The 14,986-nt window shown below is 47.7% G+C and overlaps 2 protein-coding genes across 7 annotated transcripts in view; one reads left to right on the top strand and one right to left on the bottom strand.

The window, feature by feature from the left end:
• Positions 1-2,455: 2,455 nt before the first annotated feature.
• On the bottom strand, positions 2,456-12,013 carry LOC122383587 (RNA 3'-terminal phosphate cyclase-like protein). 6 transcript variants are annotated; one of them, XM_043370163.1, is made up of 8 exons: positions 11,983-12,013; positions 6,411-6,573; positions 5,902-6,137; positions 5,349-5,522; positions 4,542-4,722; positions 3,832-3,976; positions 3,303-3,407; positions 2,456-2,879 (listed from the first exon to the last, which is right to left on the bottom strand). In XM_043370163.1, exons 2-8 carry the CDS (start codon positions 6,550-6,552, stop codon positions 2,717-2,719), a joined length of 1,146 nt encoding a protein of 381 aa, XP_043226098.1. In that variant the 5' UTR covers positions 6,553-6,573; positions 11,983-12,013; the 3' UTR covers positions 2,456-2,716. The 6 variants fall into 6 exon arrangements, with proteins under 6 accessions (XP_043226098.1, XP_043226101.1, XP_043226100.1 ...); XM_043370166.1 differs by having other exon boundaries at positions 11,958-11,998; XM_043370165.1 differs by lacking the exon at positions 11,983-12,013 and adding an exon at positions 11,907-11,976.
• Positions 12,014-12,606: 593 nt separating this feature from the next.
• LOC122383586 (kinesin-like protein Klp98A) overlaps positions 12,607-14,986 on the top strand; it is a 103,927-nt gene continuing 101,547 nt past the window's right edge. Inside the window, exons 1-2 of the mRNA XM_043370162.1 lie at positions 12,607-12,932; positions 13,236-13,288. Of these exons, the coding sequence (XP_043226097.1) occupies positions 13,242-13,288 (47 nt within the window). The 5' untranslated portion in view covers positions 12,607-12,932; positions 13,236-13,241. The remainder of the gene's footprint in view (positions 12,933-13,235; positions 13,289-14,986) is intronic.

Below are 14,986 nucleotides of genomic sequence, written 5' to 3'. Positions count from 1 at the left end.
CCCTAGATGACCCAGACCTGGCCTACTACCTGCTGCCCCGCCGCGAGTCTCCACCGCTTACGGATGCGGACTCGCCGACGACGCAGCAGCTCGCCGAGCAGCTGTTATGCCTCTCTCCCAGCTTGGCACAGGACACGCCCCGACCGCGCCGCGCCCCAATGCGCTGACCGCATATGCCGCGCTCCTCGCAGAGATGCGTGAGAGCATCCGCGACCACGGCGCTGCTCCAGAACCGCTGTGAACGATCTGAACATTCTCGACTCTGCTTTGGTTCTGTCAATTACTTAAATAGTTGGTAGAATCACTGGTACCTATGTTTTCAATATATCTATTCAAGGCAAAAAAAAAACTACATTCTGTTACGTTAACATAAGAGATTCTGATGAAATTGCTGGCATATATCAAATTACTGTATGTGGTATAATATAATTGCTCGATATATCGCAAATTGTGGGGTGTTGCAGGACGCGGGAAACTGCTGTATGGGTAGCGGTAGTGCTGGCGTAAGAGACGAGTCGATGCATTATTTTGCACCGTCAGTTTGACCGAATGGGAGTGATATGCGCTAGACATTGTAAAAATTGCGCCAAAACAAAAATTTTGATGTAAAAAAATTAGCCGCACCCGAAATAGAACAACGCAGAAGCAGGCAAAAACAACAATTTTTCGGGTTGGTGGTATTTCCCTAGATTTCGTGTGAAATCCATATATCCCTAGATGTTCGCTGATTTCCATAGAAAAGGGAAATTTCCCTAGCAGCGGTAACCCTGCACGCAAGATCCCGCGTTTCTTCAGCGGCCTTGAACGGGATGAAAACATTACATTTCTTTTTTGGAGCTATTTGATGACGTCAAAAAATACAATACCCATTTCAATGGTCAAAATCGAGACAATTACTCACAAAAATGTTTTCCTTTAAGCATTACAAATAAATGCTTTTAAATATTTAAATGACATTGTTTTTTCAAACAAATCAATATTTTTTGCTTACTTAAACGTCATATACAATGCTGAGATCACTACGGGGCTGTCTTAGAGTGTAGCTGCACTGGCAACCTTTAGGCTAGACTCCAGGGGTCATTATACCAGAACAACATGATTCTACCAGCCAGTAGTTCATTTTTCTACTAGATTGGTGCTACGCTCAGCATTTAGGTGCCAGATTCAGAAAAAAGAGTAAGGCGTACCGATGAATAGGTGCCAGAAACAGCTAATTAAGGTCATTTTCCATGATTGGTGCTGGTATCCACCAAATAGGTGCTGAGGACCAATTCTGGGGCGAGTCAGCTTTTAGGTGCCAGAAATAGCTTTTCTGGGACGCAATTAAATGGCGTCCATTTTAAAAGAACAAGACTATATTAGAGCAGCAGCTTTTTTCAATTATGCAGTCCAAGGCTATGTAAACCGTGCACTCGTCAGACTGCAGTCTGATGAGTGTCATGAATGGGTGTCTACTGTTTATGAGCCCGCATGACTCCAAACTCGCATGACCCGCTAGGCAGCGCTTGCTACGAATGGGACTCTAGGTGCGCGACCTTGCCCCTGCCCGGTAAGACGCTAATAAGTAATCTCAAGTCTCAACCAAACATTGAGTGTGGTACAAATAGCAAGCGATACGAATCTAATGTGTCTATGCGCTTGCGTGGCCCTCTTTCACCCACTGTGGCTACTACATTCGAGCTTTAGTTGTCTCCCATATTTTCTTTTCTCGCTATCGCTACGAAACTTACCCGATTTCTGCAGGCATAGGCGGCGAAACGGGAGGGCACCGGGGCACCGTGCCCCCCTTTGATTTTGCCATTTTAACATTAGCCCTATGGGCGTTGCATGAAAAGAATGGGACCAAAAGTCGGCAGTGCCCCCCCCCCCCTTAATTGAAGGTGTTCCGCCGCTTCTGTCTGCAGGTACGAGCCTCTTTCGTGCAATTTCTATGCCTGCGACCTTTCGGCCTGTTACCGACAATTATAATGCGCGCTGAAGAGCATGAAGCATCCCCATCTGACACGCCACTAGCCATCATTCTATCGAGAACGCTTTTCCACCTTGGTGCTTTGGCGGTCAGTACTCGGTGCCACATAGATATCTCGTGGGCGTCAGCCAGTCGTCGACCTGGACCACCTCAGTGAGCATCATACTTCAACCTCATCAGTGACCAACGGTCCGGGATCTGGGTCAAGGTTTTGTGCATCGCACCCTAAACTGACCCAGATCAGACGCTTACCTATGCTAACACGATGTCTTCCGTCGCCTCACGTCGACCGCCATTCCACAGCTGTTTTACATGAGCATCGCGGTCATGCTACTCACGATTGCTTGCCGCTGTAGAACTACAATGCTCTCCAAGGTGTTCGTAACTCGCAGCATTATAACGCCGAATCGAATTAGCTGCACGAGGTATATTACATCCTGCTCTGGGAGCTGCTATTCACCGCATTAAATATAAAAAGAAATCAAGTACGCTCAAGCGTGATGTATTGCGAACATTGGCGTCATATAAAAGACGACGGGAAGACCGCCGGACATTGACGAATGACACTTGATGACACCTCCGCGCAGCGAGACGTGAAGTACCCCATCACACGCCGCACGCACTGGTCCATACGCCAGACACAATAAAGCACATATCCACGAACATCTCTCACAAACCACGAACAGCAGTGGCGGCCGCCATATTGGAGCAGTCCACGTTGGCCGCCATATTGAAACCCCCACCCCCTCAGGAGACTGTTTTGCTGAGGTTGCTGAAGCCGGCGCCGAGGCAGGTGAGCGTCAGCTTCCCTCCTCCGGTGTTGAGATCCTCTTCTTCCTCCGTGGGGATCACGTTCTCTATCCGGAATACAGTCTGGAATGAGTCCCGCAGGTGGCGCAGAAACTCGATCCTGAAAAAGAGGGGGACCCCCGGTAGAGCGTCAGTGCGGCTGAGAGACGGTACAAGCGGCTTAGTAAGGTATCGGTTTGGAAAAAATAACAATGATAAATATTACTGTCATATCATGAAAATTATGGTGCATAATAAATATTTTATCAGCATCAAGTTTAGTAGAGCTGCAAAGCTATAGCAGTTTAGGATTTCATGACCGCCGCAATATGTAATTTGGTCGCTAGCTGTAACTCGTAACAATTTGCCTGAAAGTTTTACTTTCGCTCAGAGCACACTTGTCTTTTTGCCTCCTGTCATCAACAGATCACCAAAAGTCCACTGCTCGAGTTCATCAGAACACGCGCTGTTCCAGCTCCTTCACCACACGTCCGCCACCTCTACAGTACACCCCTCCCACAGTGACGTCACAGGCCCAACTCACGTGTACGGGGTGAGCTGGCCCAGCTTCACCTTGGAGACATCCTTCTGGCCGAGCGACATGTAGAGCAGCATCATACTCTGAGCCAGCGAGTCTACGCAGCCGCCCCTGCGCACAAAGGAGCCAGATCATGACCACCGGTTAACAACATACCTCAGACTGCGATAAAAAGGTACACCCCAACAGTTGGCTGAACAATGAACGATGAACGTGTTGGCACATTGGTATTGCATTGGGGATTTCACTGGCACATTGGTATTGGGAACACATTTATATTGTACCTATAGGCATTTCGAGCAGAACATTCAAATGACCTGGATAGTAGTGTCCCGCCTCAATGTCCCAATATCATTTAAAAGTTTTCCTTTTTCGAAATAAATTTACTGAAATTAACTGATATTTTTGACAATGGCAATATCGCAGAATATCGATTTACGTAATCTTACACCAGCAACTTCTACAGTTAACCATAACAAATATGATTGCCCACAGCATTATCCGCCTCCTGGTAGAGGACGTATGGTCCGCTCACCGGTAAACCTCATCGAGCAGCAGGTGCGCCGCCGAGGTACCCAGCTCCTCCGGTACGCTCGGAGGTCCCTCGGCGCCCTGCGGCTGTGACGTCACGTCTGACGTCATCATACAGCCGGTGGTCGTCTCGGCCACCAGACTGATGCCTGCCGGGGGAGAGGAGTTCATGATGATGTGGGGTTAGCTGAACACGTGATGGGATGGAGGTGGCGCCACAAGTGCCTAGATGGCAGGTCAGGGTTGACACTCGACTCAAGGTGCGAGCTTAGCCTTTTTTTACGGTTGCCCTTAAACTCATTGAATAATGACCAATTATAGTGAAATCGAGAAACATGACATGCACAAAGAAGAGAATATGTATTACGCATTCACCCTATGATTCGATCAGATGCCTTCAATCGACATTATTTCAACCACAATTACAACGATGCATGTCTGATAGTGTCCCGCGTCACGTATAAAGTAAAGCCATGAGATTAACGGCATAGACAGAAGACTCATTATGTGGACATAAAGACCTAGAAAAGAGCGACGCTCTTGTCATACTACCCTACAGACGGGAGTACTGAATCATCCCAAGTGAATTGTTCGGCGATAGCCTCTCTACACATTTCTCTATACATTTATTTATTACAGTTCTCCACTACATTACTGCACAGTAAAGTACAACAGTTCCACATATCTGGCCTGAGTGGCCAGCGTCCCACTCACCGAATCCGGGCGACTTGCCGGCCATCTCGCCCTTGTAGTGGTCCGTGTAGATGTACACATCCGGCAGGAACTTAAGCAGCACTGCCTTGGCCGAGTCGACCATGCGCGAGGACATGGCGGGAGAGACGCGGGCAGCGTACGCCACGCCGCGGATCCGCTTTATCTTGCCCGGGTCCAGCCACTGGGAGTGGGGGGGGGGGGGGGAGGTCAGCTGCGGTGCAGTAGGAAGCGCGACGACAACTTGTTCAACTTGGAGCTAGTTCAACTTGGAGCAACGGAAAGCTACATTAAAGGCTGAAACAGACTCTTTCCGCGTTCAGGAAATCGCATGCGAGAGCCTATTCAAATACATTGTAATTCTTCCCGCATCAATCGCCTCCGGGAGGTGCGTGCGATTGATGCCAGCGTGCTTCCATGTATTTGAATAGGCTCCCGCATGCGATTTCCTGACTGCGGAAAGAGTCTGTTTCTGCAGGCATTAGTGTTACTGGGCAGCGCACGCCCACAGTTTGTGTTACTGGAGGGACGTATCTCACCTGCAGTGAGTGTGATTGATAAGATCGAAAGTCTGCCTTTGTAAATCAATGACCACTGGAGTCGATCACGATCGTGACAAACAGAATAGATTAAGGCCCAAAACGAAAAGCAACAAACTGTTTGCATCGGAGGCCTAATAAATCGGAGACGGCAAGGTAGACAACAATGCATTGACAGCCAACTTCCTCCCTAGGGTATTACCTTATTTACCACGATGAAAAGGAAACACTAAAAGAACCTCAATCTTCACTCTAGTCTGCCGTTCCGCACCTGCGTAGCTCTCAGCGTCCTCTGGACGGGGCAGCTGAAGAACACCTGTCCTCCGCCGCCGGGCGCCATGCCGCGCCGCACGATCTTCAGCTGCAGCTGCTCGTCAGCCAGCAGCAGGTAGCGGCGCAGGATCGGCAGGCAGCTGTGCTTCAGCTGGTCCACCGAAGGGTCCATCTGTACGCGGGGAAGTAACATGGGGGCGGGTCGAATCAGGTCAGGTCATATCAGTGCGGGTCACACCAGGGCGAGCCACATCCGGGTAGGGCATATCGGGAGGCGGGGCATGTCACGCCAGGCGAGTCGTGATTCAGCTGATTCGCGGAAGGTATTCCCCAAGAAACGCCAAGGACCGAGAAAATTGGAGGATAAAAACCTGAAATAACAAAACCCATATGAACACCAGCAAATCAGACTGGAGTTATGTGGCACGCAATGTTCAGATACAACCATAAACAGTCAGAGGGGCAGCACCATGATGCTTGGCAGTGCAACACATGGTCCTCAAGAAGTCAAGAGTCGCACGATAGCTTTTTGCGACCCCCGGCAGCCTCACCTGGCTGTTGGTGACGCCATGCAGAGTCAGATGGAGCGGCTTCTTGCAGAACGGAGCCAGCATCATCACCGGTTCCAGGTAGTAACCGAGGCCGCGCTGCTTGCTACACGCGTGCTCCAGCCTGCCGCCGGCCAGCAGACCCGGCATGTACGTCACGGACGTACCCGTCTCGTTCACCTCGATGCGCGTGCCGTTGGTCAGTTTGTCCATCAGACGCAGGAAGCTGGCCTCGCTCTCTGCCAAGGCACGGACGGTCGTTAATGTGGCGGTTAAAGGGGACATTGCTGATAGAGACGGAAGGGGGGAGGAGGTGCAACACAAGAGCCAGTTGCAACCAGGTGAGAGAGTCATTAGAAAAAAAGGACGGAGCTCAATCTTTGCAGTCATCCATTTGAGAGTTTAATAAACTGAGCAATTCTTCCAAAAGTAAATAATTAAAGATACGTACCTAATTTGCTGGATAATAGGTATTAAACACATCGATAAATGTCAAATACGTAAATACTTACCATTGACACCGGGATCATCATTTCCTGCTCTAATCTTCTTTATTTTGACCATTTTACCACTGAGTGTTGCAAGTACAATTCTCATCCGAAAGTTTTTGCATCCTTCATAGGACAACACAGATGAGTTCTTATTCTGACTCATTCTTGCAAGTATATTTGAAAGCTATAATAAGGACAGACGCAGAATTTGTCAAAATGTTTCATCACAAAAACAGACAATGCCACAAAACAAATAGGATGATTATTTATTCCTCAAATTTTTTTGTCAATTGAGCTTCATGAGATTAGTATTTAGTAGTTACTACTTACAAACCATTTGACCTGTAGGGAACTGTTCTCATTGAGCTCATAGCATATTAGCCATCAGGTATTATTATCATATGGTTAGGTAACTGATGTTTCCTAGTTGCCATTCAGTCTTGAGTTGAACTGCTCAACAGAAGCAGTGTCAATGACCATTTGGGGGAGTGTTCCAATCATTGATGACCCTCGCACTAAAAATTGCTCCTGGTCTGGTCCCAGCCAGCGATTCGGTTTGGCTCAAGTCCGCTTTGCCCCGGCAACCCTGACATGCCAGACTGGGGCCAGTCTAAATGGAATGCCATCAGAAAAGGGCGTTTGGGTCGACATGGCTCCATCCTGGTTAGCCAGTCTTTGCTGTGGCACTCTGGAGTTGGTATGCTTTCAGACCGCCAAGTCCGGCTCAAGTCCAGCTCCTTGCCACGGCATACTGTGACCAGGTCCGGCTGCCTCGTAGCTTCTCTGGCTTACTGTGGCTGAATTACAGTTGAGGTATGGCACGGCTGATGTCAGTAGGTGGAACTATGGTCATGAGTACCCAAATATAGGAACGTTCCCATTTTTGGGAACGGAGTTCCCAAATATGGGAACGGGCGTTCCCATTTATGAGAACGGAAGGTAATTTTTCGGCCGTTCGCCCACTAAAACTCATTAGTGCATCACGTCTCAAAAAAGTGCACGCTAATTTAAGTATCTACTAAGTCTCTATAAAATTATCTTTAATCTGACCGTTGAACAAGGAAATTGACCGTCGAATGATATTTTTAATGATTTTTTGAAATGACGGAATGGTGAAAACATGGGTTACACTACATTTAACATGCAATTTTAAGGAAAATGAAGCGTTTTTTACATTTTGAGGTCAAGTATAATAATTTTCGCCTGGTTATTAAGTTTCATACTAGCGACACCAGATGCTGACATATGCAAGCGAACACGCGGACAGTCCCGAGGCAATATTGTTGACATTTGGTGTCGAGGCCGACGACCGCGTAGAACGTGCGTGATTTTACCGAACTACTGTTGTAAACTCAGTTTAAGTGGTCGAAAATTATTCAGCTGTATTTTATCAGCCCGGAAAGACATATTTTATTTGGATGCTAGCTGTTAAGCGTTGTTTTATAAGGAGCGTCATGAGCGTGGTTTTTGTCTTCCGTGTTTCTAAGCATGATCGTTTTGGGGGAATTTCTCTTATATAGGTCGCTCTGTGTGGCTTATTTATAATTTCTGTGCTGATTTCGATCATTCCTCGTGCCCATCCTACCAGGCCTTTTGCCACTTACACTCATTAAGAAAGGAAAAAACTAGATTTTCATTGGGACTAGGTGTTTTGGGGGTGTAACATATTCAGCGTTCCCATTTTTGGATACTTCCTTGTACTCGTCAACTATCGGTGATAAACAGACAGGTGCTTGACATGTCTCCGCCCTCGGCACGGACGGTGGATATATGGAAGACCTTGTTGAACATCGCTGAGCGTTGTGAATTACGTAATCCTGCAGAGGGGGGCGTGCCCGCTGCGAGATCGACGGGAATAAAAGCGCAGAAGACCGGGCGAAACATGCGACGGTCTTGCCGGAAAGGTCATCTGATGATTGTTGCGTTAACAATAATTTGCGGCGTTGGACGTGATGCTTGTTAATGAAAAGAGCCCCTGAAAGGCGTCGGTGAAATCGTTCCCAATTTTGGGTACGCCGTTCCCATAATAAGGAACGCTTGCAGCGCCAGTGTACGAGAGCGTTCCCAAATTTGGGCTCGCGGCCCGGATGATGGACTGCTTTAGAAATAGGGGAACGATTTGAAACTACGATGGGCCTTACAATATCAAACTCTTTCCCGACAATATTGAGACAAATATCAGGCGGTTCACGATCGTTTTATATTTTTTGGACGTCATTTAACGGTTCTTTTTCTTGTTTTAACTAATGGCTACATGGCGTTCCCATATTTGGGTTTATCGTTCCCAAACATGGGAACGAAAATGCGTTCCCGAAAATGGGTACGCTTGACCATAGTTCCGCCTACTGATGTGGCATTAGTCTGGCTGTGGTGCGGGTGAGCTCTACCCTCTGGGATCACATAACAGCTCCAGTAGAGCTCAAGACCTTGCCTGTACTTCGGAAGCGGTAAGTGCTGGTTAGGGTGGCACTTAGCAATAGGGTGAATTTTATGTTATCCGATTTTTAGGCGTGCGGGTAGTTTTCTGGTTCCATTCCCGTAAAAAATAATGTGTGCAAAATAATTTTGAAAAATATTGATATTTAGGGGTCGCGAATTGAGGTCAAAGTTGGCAGTTTTGGGGGAAAAAATCAACTTTTTGGAAACTACTTTAAACCTATTTGGAATGACATATATGGTCATTAAGCGTCATATCCGACGTATTTTGACCTTTATTTGTATAACAATTGCTTATCCCATCACTTCCGGTCGATCGTAGCCAGTCCAGGTCACGCCAAGACAGGTCTGATCTGGGCTGTTTTACCCATGTCAGGCCTGTTTTTGGCCTGCGACCGGTGCCTTCTCTCTCACAGTGGAGGTCATATCCTCTTATGAGTGTGAGGAGTGAACGGTCTCTCCTGTTCCAAAGGGAGGACGAGCCCCACAGTTCTATCGGTTCTTGAGACATGCTCCTTTTCTGTCAAAGAGAATGTGAAGAAGTTGGAGCCAGCCTATCGCCGGCGGGGGAAAGCAGAGGCGAGAGTGGGCATTGAGCTGCGCTGGTTTATTGTGCTTTCGGGATGCTCTTCCGCGGGCGCTTCTTCCGACTCTACATAGTGCCAGTGCCAGCAACAGACTTACCCGGCCGTCGCGGCGCGCACACGGAGGGAACGTCTTTGACGATGGCGACCATGAGAGAGAAACGTCGACTCACACTCCCAAGCGCATGCGGGCGAGTGGACGTCCCCAACAGTGAACTGGCCTCGACCGGGCCAAACTGCCCAACCGTAATGTGTGAAGAACACGTGAGCCTGTTATCAACTGCGGCACGGAACTTCTGATACGGCTCCGGCTGAACCGCGAATCCTGAACCGCGAGAGAAGGAGCGTCGACCGATTCTAGGTCCTGGTGATGGGGGGGGGGGATTAGGGTGGCCAAGCTCCTCGCCGTTCCCAAACTCCCCTCCATCCAAGCACAGGAGGCCATGCTCACAGCGCTGGGAGGCTAGGAACTGGAGAAGCGAAACTGCGGCCTTTTGCTTCGACGCCACGACGGCGAACAGCACGCTGGTGAACGGTACTTTAGCCCTTATCATTTAGGGCCTTGCCCTTATCGAGCAGAAGCTGGATCGGCCCGTCCTCCAGCTGGCCTGCCGGCACCACGTGTAAGAGCTGGTCCTAGAGAAGGCCTTCTCCACCTGCCGTAGAATCTCGAGCGGCCTCTACATCCGGCTGTTTAAGAGGTTCAAAGGCGGATGGGAGTTCATGCTTCATTGACAGGATCACACCGGTGGCGTTCGCCGTCGACGACGTTCCGGAGTGGGACAAGCTGCTGGTAAGCTTCCATCGCTTCCATCGCTGGACTATGCCTAGCTCCGGGAAGACTACCGAAAACTTCTGGAGCTCTGCGTAACTGCTCTCGGTGGAGTTCCAAGCACGGCATCCGTTTCTCCGCCTCAGAGTACTCCACTGAGTTAGGTGGATGGCAAAGACCATCCGTACCGTGGATGCCTTCCTCTTCAGGGAGCGGCTCCGGCTGACGGCGGCCGAGGCCCAGGTCATCAGACGCTGTGCGCTGTTCGTTGCCTGCAAGTTCGCCGCCGCCGCCGCCGCCTGGTCTGGGACTCTACTGCCACTGCGCCGGCTCTGGACCTGACCTTCGTGAACTCGTTCTGCACCTACCCCGACAAGGAGCTGTCGAAGGCGACAGTCCCGGTCTTCGGCCGTCACCTGTAGTAATTGAGTGATCGGCTGGTGACTCTGGAGCTTTTAGACCCCGACCCTCGGGCTCAATCAAGACATGGTGCGGGCAATAGACTTGTAGGAGAGGGGACCCGCCCCGTAAGTCCTTAGTGGACACTATGAACGCCGCTCTCGCGACCGAGACGTTGGCGAGCTTCCTCACACCATCGTTCAAAAAGCTCTCAAGGATACACGACCTGGACGCGGGGCTCATCATCAATGACCAAGGCCACTGGGAGGACAGCGGCTACCAAACCGCAGCTCGTGTAGTCCGGGAGCTGCGGGTGGTGAATGACTTCACCAGGCGCGGTATGGCGCTGATGTAGGACTGGCACTCATGGAAGACAAAGATTAGCGCCAGTTCTTCCTCCATGTCGTTGAAAAGATCACATAAAACGCTAACCTGACACCCGAAGATCGACTGCAATTGCTAACCAGGCTACACACAAAGTGATCTGGGTGCCCGTTGCCCATGATACCCCTCCCTCCAATGAGGCGCCAATAATCTACTAAAGAGGAGGAACTGGAGTAGTGGAGTACATATACCAGCGTTCTGGCGTGGCCGAAGCTGCATGGAATATCAATAAACAATATGAAAATGACTAAGAAATGCCTTATTATCATCCGATTATAGCGTAATAGGAAACTCAGAAGCAATTTTAATGATATTGAAATATGCTACCAAAATCTCAATTTTTACCTTGATTCGCGACCTCTAAACATCAATATTTTCCCATAAAAATTTGCCTCCCTTATTTTTTACGGGAATGGAACCGGAAAACCACCCGCACGCATTAAAAATCAAAAATTGATTTTTAAGTGCCACCCTAGTGCTGGTCCTAGTGTTAGCCAGAGTAAAAACAGATATGGCCGATACCAATTTTGCCGACTAAGGTAGCAGCTCCGGGCTCCTGGACTTTCCGAAAGTGAATTTTCATGGGATGATCAGTGAGCGCTGCGGCCTGCGAGTACATTTTTCCAAGCCAAATTGATCTCCGTGAGGCGTGAAACAGCTAATACATATGGGTGAAGTCACCATGTCACGATAGCGCTACCAGTACCAGAGCAGGTACCTAGATTCGGTGGTAGGTCAGGTCAAGGTTAGTTTAGGTTAGATACTGATACAGAGATACGGTGACAGAGACACCAGCTTTACTGATTGTGATGATAGGTCAAGCAGGCTGAAGCAGATTGAAAGGTGACCCTTTGAATCATGAATGACAGGTATTGGTATATAGGATCTAAAGAAAAATCAGTCAAAACGAATAAATCCGAAACAAAACACCTCAGTCCACACCTCTTGCGACCCCAAAACTCCTAAATCGATGGCCTTGCCTAAATCCAATACCACAAAAATTAAACGCCCAACACACGTGCGCGTGAACGGACGACGGTGAAAACAGGGCGCCTGGGGCGATTTGATCAAGGTTCGTGAAATTTACACGTGACGTTTGGCATATAGAAGGCCCTTGGAGCGGGAGAAGTTCCAAATGTCACGTGACTAATATGCCCTCCGGCGCCCTGTTTTCACCGGCGTCCGCGTGAACGCAACGTGAACGTGTTTTACCGTCGCCAGTTATGGCGCATTTGCGTCAATCATAAATAAACATAAGTACTAAAATGCTGCAATAGGTTTATAGGAAATTGACATCACAGTCGCTCAACTATATTAAGTTATACAAAAATGATGGTTAGAATTTGGAACCTTTTGTTGCATATTGAAAAATTTAATATATTTAACATCTAAAATAAAATCAAAGCGACATACTACGCCTCACAGCTTGATTAAAAAAATGGTTCCAGCTTGGGGTCCAGCACATTGCATAGAATGTGTAACATTTGAAGGTGATAATGGAAATTTATATTGAAAACATTTATCAATCTGTAAGTGAATATACTACAATATTTTTGTCCTTCTTCTATCACATATGGTGGGAAATTTAAACTGGCTAAGCACTTTGCCAAATAATGTCCACCATGATATTTTGCTGTGCTTTAGATATCGATATTGGGCCAAGTAAACAACTGCCGAGTGCGTCAGTTGCTGCAAGGCCGTATAAGTTAGTTGCTGAGGAATTGCTGTAATGAGTGGTGGTGTGCGCCTGGGACCGATCGCGATGCAATTCACTTTAGTATGCGTGAAACGCCTTGTCATTAGGGCTTCTATCGGATTTTAGCTGAATTTTGGAACTTGGGTTTGAATGATTGGTTATTGTTATGAGCAATATGTTAAAGATGAAAATTAGTCAACTATAATTACAAAAGACTGAGACAACATTTGTGACACCACACCGAAATTTGTGGCCTCAGCCTATTTGTACAGGTGAGTTGGGTGAATGAATCATAATCACGGAACTGGCTGGGTAACTGATATTGCGGGCCATAACAATACTTCATCCTGTGACTATATATCCACTGATAACGTAACGATTAATGGGTGCAACATGCTGATGGGGGGGGGGGGGGGGTACCTGCTTTGACTTGTGTAATTCTCATATGCCACTGTCTTGGTGTCTGGTGACATCTTATGTTGATGTGGTTATGTACCTACATGCTCAAGCTGAACATACGTGTGGGGCAACTGAATTGTCCCTACCTTTTTGACAAATTCCAATCAATTTTGCAGCCAACCATGGATTCTGTGAGGGTGGCTGTTCGCGTTCGCCCCTTCAATCAAAGGTGAGTGTCAGCTGCTGTCAACTGTCAAACAGCTACTCTTCAAGACACTACAGTAGACTTAGTCTTGTTCATCAATCAACTCAGAAATTCATGGTTTGGTAACATTGTTAAGTGCTCGAGCGAGGAACATATTGAATACATTTAGATAAGTAAAAGAAATTGACCTTTTCCTTGACATTAAAGATGCAAAAAGCCGAATAATGTATTTATAAAAAAAACGGTGGGCTTTCGGCCACTGGCCTTTATCAAACCAACGTTACAGCAATTACTATACAGTTATTGCTGTAACGTTGGTTTGATAAAGGCCAGTGGCCGAAAGCTCACCGTTTTTTTAAATACATTTTTCGGCTTTTTGCATCTTAAATGTCGAGGAAAAGGTCAATTTCTTTTACTTATCTAATTGAACCCCATCTTGGGTCTTTTGACCTGACCTCAGAGGTTATTGGTGACATTGGTTAGGTTATTGGAAGCCTTAACCCTCACCCGGCGAGGGGGGGTTGATGCAACTCCTAAGGTTTTTCGCAAATAACGTAAAAACGGCGGCGCCAAATTTGGCATACCCTTTGGTGCAACCTTTTCGCACCTATCCTGAAAATTTGAAGTCCCAGTCCTTTCAGGTCAGGTCACCAGGTCACAAAAACCTGTACAAGGTCAGGGGAAAATTGGACTAGCTTAGCGGCAACTGAATTCCAGAGTTCACTTAAATTGGTAACAAAGTATATCATTCGATGCGCACGGACGTCCTGAGTTCACTGGTGCTTTTATTTTCGCTTTATCTTTACTAGGTAAACAGTTATAAGCGAAAAAGGTTTGACATGTTTTAGGAAAATTTTTGCACTCATACCCGCAAAACCCCCCTAAATATTGACTTAGAGTCACCAAACTTTCACAGGGGCAAGATCTCCTATTGACCCACCTACCCTGTAAATTTGGCGTTTATAAGTGCCATAGGAGCCAATCGCCAGGGGGGGGGGGGTCGTATGTACCAACCCCCCCTCGCCGTCCGTGTTATGGAAAAGGCCCTCGCCTGGCGAGGGTTAAAATCGTGCACCAGTCGCTGCGTCTCGTAGCGGCACAAGCGATCCCTATTTCGGCGAGGCTTTTGCTTGATAAGGTGGTAAACGGCGAAAGGTTATATCGCCACTCCCATCGGCCGGAGCGTTTTTAGAAAATCGATGGGTTCGATAGAGATTAAATCTGACTGTATGTCTTCTAGGAGTTAGGTCGTTTGATGAGTTGTTGATTGTATTTAACAATTGACATCTTCCTAATTCACTAGCTACGGCGGTGGACATTGGCCTTAGAAAGGAACTCTTAACTTGGCCTTCTGTGGCCTCGGCATCGACCTGTGCGAAGGTTGACCGGAATACTTTTCAAAGCGTTCGGATCCTGTAGTAAAGAGCAAGTAGCATACGAATATATTCAAGTAGCAATTACATATAATATATTCGTATGCTACTTGCTCTTTACTACATACCTGTCCAATATATCTACGTTCGGGTCCTATCGATCGCCATTTCGCGTCTTTCTACCTTTATTGATTATCGAGGTAGTGGGTTGTGGCCAAATAGGTACACCTACCCCACTCACCCTGGCAAAGTTGGCTGAAACCCAGTCCCCTGAATAGCTATGCATGCAATAGGTGCATTGCACAATGCGCATACCTAGTAATACGGCGCTAATAACGGTTATACCTGT

The sequence above is a fragment of the Amphibalanus amphitrite genome, unplaced genomic scaffold, assembly GCF_019059575.1.
Source record: "Amphibalanus amphitrite isolate SeventyFive unplaced genomic scaffold, NRLGWU_Aamphi_draft 000168F_arrow, whole genome shotgun sequence".
NCBI classification, from domain to species: domain Eukaryota; kingdom Metazoa; phylum Arthropoda; class Thecostraca; order Balanomorpha; family Balanidae; genus Amphibalanus; species Amphibalanus amphitrite.
This window is presented reverse-complemented; position numbering and strand designations above follow the sequence as displayed.